The sequence below is a fragment of the Miscanthus floridulus genome, chromosome 2 (genome assembly GCF_019320115.1).
Source record: "Miscanthus floridulus cultivar M001 chromosome 2, ASM1932011v1, whole genome shotgun sequence".
NCBI classification, from domain to species: Eukaryota; Viridiplantae; Streptophyta; class Magnoliopsida; order Poales; family Poaceae; genus Miscanthus; species Miscanthus floridulus.
The window spans coordinates 130,189,546-130,200,554 of record NC_089581.1 but is presented as its reverse complement, the minus strand read 5'-3'; the positions used below and the strand labels follow the sequence as shown (position 1 = coordinate 130,200,554).

General features: G+C 42.3%; 1 protein-coding gene across 2 annotated transcripts; it reads right to left on the bottom strand.

Annotated features, from left to right (window-relative positions):
* Positions 1-1,276: 1,276 nt before the first annotated feature.
* On the bottom strand, positions 1,277-7,272 carry LOC136539672 (proteasome subunit alpha type-2-like). 2 transcript variants are annotated; one of them, XM_066531635.1, is made up of 11 exons: positions 7,129-7,272; positions 6,981-7,057; positions 5,792-5,856; positions 5,640-5,686; positions 5,041-5,116; positions 4,775-4,842; positions 3,022-3,091; positions 2,689-2,774; positions 2,270-2,332; positions 2,118-2,183; positions 1,277-1,807 (listed from the first exon to the last, which is right to left on the bottom strand). In XM_066531635.1, the coding sequence occupies exons 1-11, from the start codon at positions 7,167-7,169 to the stop codon at positions 1,759-1,761; spliced, it is 708 nt and encodes a 235-aa protein (XP_066387732.1). In that variant the 5' UTR covers positions 7,170-7,272; the 3' UTR covers positions 1,277-1,758. The 2 variants fall into 2 exon arrangements, with proteins under 2 accessions (XP_066387732.1, XP_066387733.1); XM_066531636.1 differs by having other exon boundaries at positions 1,280-1,807; positions 7,189-7,266.
* Between the last annotated feature and the right edge of the window lie 3,737 nt (positions 7,273-11,009).

Sequence of the window (11,009 nt, the reverse complement as noted above, 5' to 3'; positions counted from 1 at the left end):
CACCTCTCAAACCCAACTCCTTCAAAAGTTGAAAGGGCAAAACCTCCCCCTCTATTTTTGCTATTTCTCGCCTCCAAGTGAGCTCAACAATGGGTGTGGAGCAGCACTATCCCACGAAGAGGAAGAAGAAAATTTAGGGGGGTTATTTTTAGGGGCGGTTGACTAAGAGCACCGCCCCTGATATTAGATTTGAGACACAGTTCTCTTAAGAGAACCGTCTTTGATAATCGACTTCTTCTAGAGACAGTCTTGTAAAGACGACTGTGTCCCGAAAAATCGTATTTTTAGGGGAGATAGTGTTAACAGAACCGCCCTAGAAATAGACACATTTCTAGGGGGTGTTTTTTTCTTAATAGAACCATCCCTGAAAATTGATTTCTAGCCGCGGTCATGAAGCTACAGTGTCTCCCGCGAAGGTTAGAGATGGCATCTAAAAAAACCGTAAGGGGGGCGTCTAATCATTTCTGTACTAGTGGATATTGATTAGGTATGAAATTAATGTATTGATATTGTACAAACATGTATTCACTGTTCCTTTTTTTTTGGTTATAGCTTGTGAGCTAAACGAGACAACCCTCTACCTCATTACCTTAATGAGCAGAGCCAAGCTGGTTCGTTAGCTCCTAGCCAAATTGGCTTGATATCCGCCCTATATAGGAATTAGGAGTAGAGTGTATGAGTCACTAAATTCAAAGATTAACTTCTTCGTCCGGAATAAAGATAAATCTCATGATACTATCGTACTAGCCTCCAGCAACATACAAACACATGCACTGTCAGCCATGCAAATTTCTAGTCAAAATGGTCATTCACCTTACGAAACAGGGCACTCTTGATCTATGCAGGCAACCCGACCAGTTTTAGCGTGTGAACCTAAACCCGTCAAGTACTACCGATCTGCCTGGTACGTGCTCATCAGCTGGTCAATGGCCACTTAATTGATCCGTATAAGCGAATATTCTGCCTGAAGCTGACAGGTACATGCGTCCAGCCGTCTCCTGACCGTCACATACGTCCTCAGCCACAGACCGGACTAAGGGTTGACAGTTGGGCAGAGTTCAACACACCTGACCTCAAAGCTAACGATTGAACATGGATTTTTCTTCATCTTGATTAAGATGGTCCAGTTTGACTTTGATCCCTATAGTCTGCAGCATTCAACTTCGGCCCAGTTTAGTTCCCCAAAAATTTTGCAAAATTTTTCACATTCTTCGTCACATCAATTCTTCGTCACATCAAATCTTTAGACGCATGCATGAAGTATTAAATATAAATAAAAAATAAAACTAATTACACAGTTTAGACAAAATCCACGTGACGAATCTTTTAAGCCTAATTAGACTATAATTGGACACTATTTGCTAAATAACAACGAAAATGCTATCGTGCCCATTTTCCCAAAAATTTTGAAACTAACTGGCCCTTCGACCACATAGATGCTGGTGCAGCCCTCTGATCAGGACCCATTGGCCCCGAGGGCACACAAGGACGGAAAGTATTTTTTAAGCCAAGCGAACAGGGCAAGTCAGCCGATTAAAGCGGCAGACAGCGTGACAAAGCGGGTACTAGATGCACGACGCACCTACCTGGAAGCCTACCTGTTCCGAGTCTACAATGTCACTACTGCGGATAGTCTGTTCAAAGATTGAAAAATAATAATAAACTAAAGGATCTGACAAACTTCGTGGGGGCTTGGGCCCGGCTACTTGAATTCATGCTTCTCTCGTTTCTGAAACTCGCAAATCGTTGAGGGGCAGCTTACTCCACCTCTTCCAGAAAATCCTTGATCTCTGCGGGGCTCAGAACCCTGTGTTTTGCATGGTAAAAAAAAAAAAAATTTATCAGCAAACCATTTTATTGCAGGAACGAGACATCTACTCCTAATAAACAGCTTTAATGAATCGATTTCTAATGGGGAAGGGAGAATACATGCAGGAACCTTTTTTCCAGCATCTATTCAGATTAAAGGGAGTAGTCACAAGCATAGAGGATCGAAGACCCAAAAACAGCTCAAAGACCCTAAACTGACTGACAATGTTTGAGAGTTGGGTTAAGGTGAAACAAATCTCCTTGACACAAGCGTGAGGAACCAGGGGCCAAATCAGGGAGTGACATACCTGAACTCACGGTCAGATCGAATGATCCCGATCTCAATGTTGTTGGAAGAGATCTGCCCTTCGTATCTGCAAGCCGGCAAGCCCAGAGTTTTGTCAGTGGTGATGTTCGCAAAGTAACACGGTAACAGAGGCAATATATAGAAATCAGATACCCTTCTTTCAGAGTCAAAATTGCAGTATGGATGGCATCATCAAGCTCCATATCTTCTGTGTACCTTTAAAGAAAGACAAATAAAGGTCATATATGACTAAGGAAAGAGATCCAACTGTGTAGTTGTCACTTAAGCAGATATGATGATAAAATTATAAGGATCTATCAGTGAGACAATGCGTGGGAAACCTTAAAGCAACAACAGTATCAAATAAAAAAAATTCCCTAAAGTTCATGGACAACTTTTTAATGACCAAACTGAAAAAAAAAAATAGAACTAACAACAGTGTCTACTAAAATATATAGGTCATCATATCATTTCAAGTAAATGTGAATGGAAGCAGACAACCAACTTGTCATGTTTTAAAGTTTCCAAAGAAACAGCATTTGGCTATCAAGTGTAGTCAATCTTCTACATACCTCTTCTCAAGAAATGTCTTTGCATTGGACACGTTTTTCCCCATAGCTGATGCTTTCCAGGAGAAGTATGATCCTGAAGGGTCTACCTACAAAAAAAATGACTATATCAAAACTCGAGTACAAAATTTTATTAACAAGCCGCGGATGATAGATTCAGTAAATGGTCAGAGCCAATAGTTCAACTTAGAAAGTTTCCATTTCCAACTCTTCTAAGTCAACAGTCAGCACAAATATCATGACAAAATCTCACTGTCATTGAAAAATGAGATAATATCATTTGTTGAGCAGTGTAAAATGACCAGAGGCCTCTATTTTGTATTTCTCTGTCCATACCTGGTACAACTGGGGGCCATTGTCATCATACCCAGCAATCAACAAAGATACACCAAATGGTCTTACACCGCTGCAACAAACAAGGTCATAATAAAAATATATCCAAGAACATTCTTTATTTCTCATCCGTTTTAAAACCGCGCTGTTGCTCAAGTAGTCCTCGAGTAGTTTGGGGTCGTGTTGCTGTATGTTTTGGAGCTAATGACATTCCTAGAAATCTTGCTCAAGCCTGGGTGTGGGTCTAAAAATGGCTGCCAAGTGGAACCGAAGTGCATGCTTTTGGGGTTGCAGCTTTATGTTGGGCAATCTAGAAGACAAGGAATAAAGCATGTTTTGATGGAAAATACATCAAGTGCCCTTCTGAGATTGTTTTTTTTTATGCCTGTGCTCTTTATGCAACATTGGTTAGTTCTCTACTCTGGGGAGATGCAGGAACTGATCATTGAAGGTGTCCAGATTATGATGCAGACAGCAACAACTGGAGTACCGATTCCTTCAAAATGAAATAACTGGAGTACCAAGGATTGAAGGAAGATAGGAGGCAGAACCGGACGATGAAGATTGACTACCTGCTACCGCTGGATAGTGCTGGTTGTTCCGCTGACTTTAGTTTTCATTTGGTTGAGGAGTCTCGTTTTCGTTAAATTGTATGTAGTATCGTATTGTGCTTGTTAAATTCATGTCTGTAATAAGGTTGTGTAGAATGTGGTTTGCCTTGCTTCTCCCCAGGAACGCATACTCTGAAGCAGAGGTGTGGTTACTGTTTAAGCCTTCCTTTTTCGTCATATGCTGTATTGCTGTTCTCCCTTCTTCCCAGTTTCTGGTCTGAACTCGGTGTATTTCCATTGATGATAATGGAAATGGGGACAACCTCAATTTGAGAGAAAAAATATCCAGGAACAAAAGAGTGATTTTCGAAGGGTGGGCCTGGTGCAAGCGGTAGAGTCTTACCGCCTGTGACCGGAAGGTCCTGGGTTTGAGTCGCGGTCTCCTCGCATTGCACAAGCGAGGGTAAGGCTTGCCACTGACACCCTTCCCCAGACCCCGCATAGAGCGGGAGCTCTCTGCACTGGGTACGCCCTTTAACAAAAGAGTGATTTTCACTTCTTCAGGTCTCACCAATCAGAATAAGAACTAGGCATCATAGAGACCAACTTTTGGTAAGAGCAAGGATCCAAAAACTGTATTACTAAGATTTACTAGTGCGATCTGCAACTGACCTGTTACTGGTATTTTCTGGGTCTATTCTGGATAACAATATGCATTTGTTCTTGGTACACAGATTTTCCTCGCAATATTATGTTTGTTTGGTCTTTCATAATCATTAGCAGTAAATCAATACCAGCATTGCTTCAACCGTTCCAGGTTGGACGCTGGTAAAGAACCACCCGGTTATCACTGGTATTTTTTGTTTCCTAAGAGTATTCTATAAATTATCATAAAAAGAGAGTATTGCAAAACTAGGGCATCTTGTGCGGATCTCAATTTCTGTGAGGCGACCTTTCTAGAACTGTTTGAAAAAGAAACTATGCCACTTATCAGAGTCCTTTAATAGTTTACATCGAACTTGTTAAGTGGTTATCAACGTAGCATAACATTTTAGTGCATCATGTTGAACAGTGATACAGAGTTATATTATATTATGCATCCACAATATCGAGAAATCTCGATACAGAAATCGGACATAACTTGTTCATAGATTAACAGTTTCAACGCAGCAATGAAAGTGAACATGTGTACCAACTTATCATACCCAGACTGTGTGAACTCCTGCATAACAGCAGCTGTTTCTCTGACAAGCTGTGTAACAGGTATAGTTTCCTGCAGTGGATGGAAATTTTAAACAATTAGACAGCACAAATTATTAGTTTCACTTCAAAATAACAAATGTATGTGATAATAATGTTCAACAAATCATTTTCAAAAACAAAAGGTAATTTGGTAACACATCCAAAGTGTGAACCTGCACCACCATTTAAATGCAAAGATAATGTACACCAAATGAACTGCCACAAATACCTTATACAACCGGTAATACTGTTGTGCTTGTTTCCGGCTTTTCCTCACTAGAACGCGGAAATCCGGACCCATCCCACTGAAAAATAACACAAGGTAAGCACATGGAAATGCGACAGAAAAAACGGTGAGAGTTCATGGTCATGGGTCTTCTCAATGATCAGTAATGTACATATCACTGAGTTGAACTGTTAAACCTTAATACCTTATATTGATGGTGGGAAGCTAAAAGAATCAATAGGGAACTTGAACTGAAATAAATTTGGCTTAACTTGGTCTGTACACAATTGTTTTAAAACAAATTCCCCATATGCATATAAGAACTTGTCCTTTCAACATATAATTCTCTTTTGGTAAGCATAGTGCCTTTTTACTTTTTATTACACCATCTCATTAGTGACAAGTGCAAATCAGATGTGACAGCTCTAAGGAGCTAACACTAAAACCCTACATCAGCCATGTCGAAAGATTATGATTTGTGACCTTATACATTATTAAGTTCAGAAATGTGAGGCAAATGTATAGAGCAAGGCTGTCAGCATCCAGAACGTAAGATGTGAACAGCAAAGCAACCAATAGGTCCAAATAGCATAGGAAAGTACCAGTAAACAACTCCAATATTTGGAGTCAATGCTTGAATCTTTTGCACCTACAGGTTAGGAATTGGGGGGGCTTTTAATGCATTTACAAGAAGCACAAATGATGCGATTTGACTGAGAGAGGAAGCAAAAGATAATGATGATGTTACACATACAGATGTTTCATCCACTAAAATAGACGGCAATTTCTTCTCAGTGGTAATAACAACTCCATTAGAAGCTGCAATATGGCATGTATCAGAATAAATAATCAAGAGAGAAAAGGTAGTGAAATAGTTACAGACTGCCATATCCCAGGTATAAATACAGAATAGAAATATCTGAAAGAGCACACAGTATACAATAAATTCGTGATAATGTAACAGCTAACTATATCAGCAGGAGCAATTATGTCGGAAATACAAGTCAAATAGTAGTTTCATTCAGCAATTTGAGTTCAGACACAAATTGATAACGAGAGTGAAATATCCAAATATTGAACTTGCTTCCAGAACACAGCTGCTGAGTGGCAGCAATTAGAAGAGACCATCAGTATGATGGATAATTGGATATCAACGACAACAAAAATAAATGAAGGAATGAAGAAAAAAAAAATGTCCACGACTTGGAATTTTAGCAAACCCCTTCCAAGGGACCATGCCACCATCTTATCACTATGGAAGGTATTAACAGTCCCCCATGACTCCAAGATAAAGAAAGGTCCAACTTTATGAGATTTGTTAACTACAGTGCATTTCTTAGGCATTAAATTGACTCCTGAACCACTTGGGATTTTGCACTTGTATGTGAATCCGCAGTGCACATTGTATCAGCAAACAACCAGAACCACACAGAAAGCATAAAAAGTCATGTTGATCATCAAAACCAAAATAACAAGTCACAACTGCTACTATTAGACAGGGCTTAGTTAAGGAGATACCACTTGTCTCCACGAAATTTGCTGATATTGTGGATCCTAACTGCGCCCATGGTATATCTCGGGTAAGAGAGCAGGCCAATCAAGACTCTATGCTGTCTTAGAACGAGCACGCGCTACCAGTGCCACCAGGGAATCACAAATTCACCACAATGGCCACCAATACCCATAGCCATCTCAAACCTCGGAAAGCCCACACGTTATGAATCAAATGTACAATTCCAAGTTGCTAAGAAATAAACCAGCCTAATCAGATTAGAGCGGCGTGGATAAACACGGTTACACTTAGCCAAACCCTAATCCCCGAATTCCAGGCGCACTCAGAAACCCGCAGCGGCAGCCCCAAACCCTCGTCCGCGACTCCACATTGGCCCTAACACTGACGAAAGAGACTACGAAAGGGATTAAGCAGGGGGTAAGGATCGCACCTTTGATCCCCAGGGAGGTTTGGCCAGAGCTCACCGCCGTCAGGGCGTGCTCGATCTGCACCAGCTTCCCCGACGGGCTGCAAGGCACCGAGACCCATTTATAGTGATCTTGACGGTAAGTCTCCGCAGAGAGAGAGAGAGTTGGGACCTGAAGGTGGTAAGAGAGAAGGAGTACTGGCTGTCCCCCATAGCCGAGCTCGACGGTTACCTCGCCGGCCGCCGCCTTCGTTTCCTTTCTTCGGGCGGGGGAAAGAGCTGGGCTTGGTGTGTGTGTGTGTGTGGTGGGTGTGTGTGTGTGTGTGTGTGTGTGTGTGGTGGGTGGGTGTGTGTGTGTGTGTGTGTGTGTGTGTGGGTGGGGTGGGGTGGGGTGTGTGGGGGGGGGGGGGGTGCGTGTGGTTTTTTTTTAATTTTAACTTTTTTTTAATATAATTTTAAATCTAACACTGTCGGGTTTTTTTTTAAAACTAACACTTTTGGTCGCGCCTATTGCCCTAACGCGGCCAAGTGTCTGTGCCGCGTCATGCATGGTGGCACAGCACAGGGTTAACATGGCGTGGGGCGGCCGAGGGGGGGGGCGCTGGCGTGGCGGGTCCTGCCGCGCCACCGATCATAGCGCGGCAGTGCCGCGCCCTGATCTGTGGCGCGGCAGAACCAGATATATACCGCGCGCGAGCCTGCCCGCCCGCACGCACCCCTGCCCTGCTTGTCCGCCCGTCCATGCCGCGCACGTGCCTGCCCAGCCTCGCCTCGCCCCACCCGCGCCCGCACGACCCCGCCTCGGCCGCTCGCCCACGCAGCGTCCGGCCACTCCCGCCGCGTAGCGCCCTAGCTGGCCGCGCCACGAACGCCGATGCGTCAAGGCCGCCTGCTCCTAAGGTACCTCCCTCTCAATTTCATATTTTTATTATTATGTAGTATAGTTAGTATTTTTTGTATCTACTATTAGTGTCTTTGACCAAATTTATATAATAACGTACTAATATTTATGATACATAATAGGTACTATTACATTAAACATGGAGTATACTTTCATAATAAACTTATTAGGAGATAGAAATATTGATACCGTTTTTTTTAGTTTTGATCAAACTTAAACATATTTGACTACTCGAGAAACAAGATGTGTATTTATTTTGAGACGGAGAGATTACTTGTAATTTTAGAACCAAAGTTTTATATGGATTGATTATGTATTTATTATCTAGTATAGTTAGAATTTTGGGTTTAAAGATTTAGGCTAGTTGGGTTAGTGAATTTATTTGTGAACTTACTAATGTTAACTTGAATTTTGTTAATTTGAATACTCTAACACTTTGTTTATCAAATTGTAACAGGATGGCCCCTCCAACGCAGCATTCGTTGTATCCCATTCTGGAGGTGGAGTACGACGACCAGCACCGAGCACATATCTTGAGTGACAACGACGCAGAGGTGTTCTTACCTCCTTTGAGGCCCCGCACTCACACCAGGGCGCATCAGTGGGACGAGCGTTATACGCCGTACATACGGCGTGCCGGCTTCCTCGAGCTTATCCGTGTTGTCAACCATGGTCTTCCGCCCCTTGATCCAGCACTATTTACTGCAGTTGTAGACAGGTGTGAGTGCATTCTTTGTACGTAAACTTTCTTGTAACAAATTGGAGGTAACTAATAGTCGTTCTATTCTTATAACAGGTGGAGGCCTGAGACCCACATGTTCCACCTACCTTGTGGCGAGATGATCTTGACGTTGCAGAACGTGAACGCTATTTTAGGCCTTCGGTTGGGAGGACTTTCAGTGAAAGGGATAGTTGACAACGATCACTGGAGGGAGCTCTTGGCTCAGTTTACTGGTTTTCTTCCACCAGACGACGATGCTTCCAAGAAAAATAAGTGAATAATTCAAGCCTATTTAATACTTGCATTGCTTTATAATTGACATCGGGTCTCATTTTTTTTGATCAATTACAGAAAAAGTTTTGATGTTATTTGGTGTCATTGGTATCCGAAACTTGCGGAGTTATTTGGTTATGTTATGTCAAACTTATGTCAAAATAATAAATATGTAATATGGCAGCTTGTCACATGCTTCTTATTCGTTTCGTTGAGTCGCGGCAGCACTGCCGGCGAGATTAAGTACCATGCGTTCGGGAATCGGTAGTCCCGGCATATCTGGACACCGGTGGTAATTTTTCGTAATTGATTAGTTAAAATGGTGCATAACCGTATTATGAAAGACGAAAAACTAATCATTGGCTTATCAAATTCTCTATTCGGCCGTAAAAAAAACTCAATAAAATACGGGCGCGACGTGTTTCGATTCTACCATCTAGGTAGCCTGGGCCGGCGGCAGGCGCAGCACCCAGGTGGTGTGGTTGCTCGTGCGGTATGTTTGGTCTAGCTGCGCCACGCAACAGGGCGCGGCACTACCGCGTCAGGGTCGGTGGCGCGGCAAAACCCACCACGTCAGCGGCCCCCCGGCCGCCCCACGCCACGTCAGCCCTATGCCGCGCCACTATGCATGCGCGCAGCACAGGCATTTGGTCGCGCCAGAGCAATAAGCGCGGTAAAAAATGTTAGTTTAAAAAACCCGACAGTGTTAGATTTAAAATTATATTCAAAAAAGTGTTAAAATTAAAAAAAATAGGGGGGGCGGGGGGTGCTCGACGGTTACGTCGGCCGCCGCCTTCGTTTCCTTTCTTCGAGCGGGGGAAAGAGTTGGGCTTGCTGTGTGTGTGGGTGTGGGGGGTGGGGTTGGGGGGTCAATTAAAAAAGATCGTAATGTCCGTGTGTCTTAGAAAAAGTTTAGCGGTCTTCAGCGTCACTGCTCCAATTTTTTTTGTACCCTTCATGCCACTACTATCAGTTTGGGCTCTAACGCCGTCAAACTGCAGATATGAAAAGTCGAAAATACTTTTAGGTCTAAATATGTCATTAATTTTTTTTGAGCATCTTAACGACTTCAAATGAAAAAAAAACTCAAAACTAGAAAGTTGTAGTCTCGTCGAGATCTATAATTTTCATATAAAAATTATCTTTATTTAATTCCGTAAAAAATTATGATTTTTCTAAGATATATTAATCATATCAAATCATATTTTTGCGGAATTCAATGAAGATGATTCTTATATGAAAATTATAGATCTCGACGAGATCTACAACTTTTTAGTTTTGAGTTTTTTCATAATGACATATTTAGATTTAAGAGTATTTTCAACTTTTCGTACCTGCAGTTTGACGACGTTAGAGCCTAAACTAACGATAGTGGTATGGAGGACATAAAAAAGATTAGATCAGTGACGCGGAAGACCGCTGAACTTTTTTAGATCTTCCGCGTCACTTTTTTAGACGTTGTGATTTTTTTTGGCACACAGGGAATCCAACACCGTGGGAAGAAGAGAAGAAGCAAGAGGGGGAGGGGATCTGCCTTGCGGGCCCTAACCGACTCCTTTACGACGCGCGCCGTTGGATACTTGCATCGTACACCGTCCTCGCCTCAAGTTGCCAACTGTCTCTACTGCCATCTCCTCGAGTTGCCAAACTATCTACTGCCATCTCTTTTTCAAGACGCGTATACTGTGTACGTGTAGCCCAGTTTTCCATCCACGACACCAGTAAGTGTTTCTTTTATCTCTATAAATATAAAGTAAAACCTCGAATTGTCAGGAGAAAAATTGCTAGGCAAAAGATGCAGTTAGCTCAAACTTATGACAACCCTTTCTCTTGTCACATTTGGCCTGATAGATAGTTGTCATATGATCACTTCGCTGAAAAAACAAGCAGAAACACCGTTCCCGCTGATTTGTTGTAAGAGGAAAACACTGTTCTAACTGAAAAAACAAGCTAAAAAGTACGGATTATAAGACAAGAAGACAAACGAACAGGGCAGATAGCAGTAGACCAATAAGGTCTATCAAATTTGCAAAAAACTAATGCTTGTGCCAAAATTACAACATAGTCAACCAAGTATACAAAAGCAACGTTCCAGCTGTGTCATGCACCATGTTCGGTTGTTGGTTTCAGCCAGACTTATTCAACCAGTCAATAGTAT

Excerpts from the sequence above, each read along its gene's own strand:
- LOC136539672 (XM_066531635.1), bottom strand. The coding sequence starts at position 7,169 with ATGGGGGACAGCCAGTACTCCTTCTCTCTTACCACCTTCAG. Across the intron at positions 5,857-6,980 it reads AACCTCCCTGGGGATCAAAG|CTTCTAATGGAGTTGTTATT; the intron begins GTGCGATCCTTA and ends GCCATATTGCAG. Across the intron at positions 5,117-5,639 it reads AATATTGGAGTTGTTTACTG|TGGGATGGGTCCGGATTTCC; the intron begins GTACTTTCCTAT and ends GTTATTTTTCAG.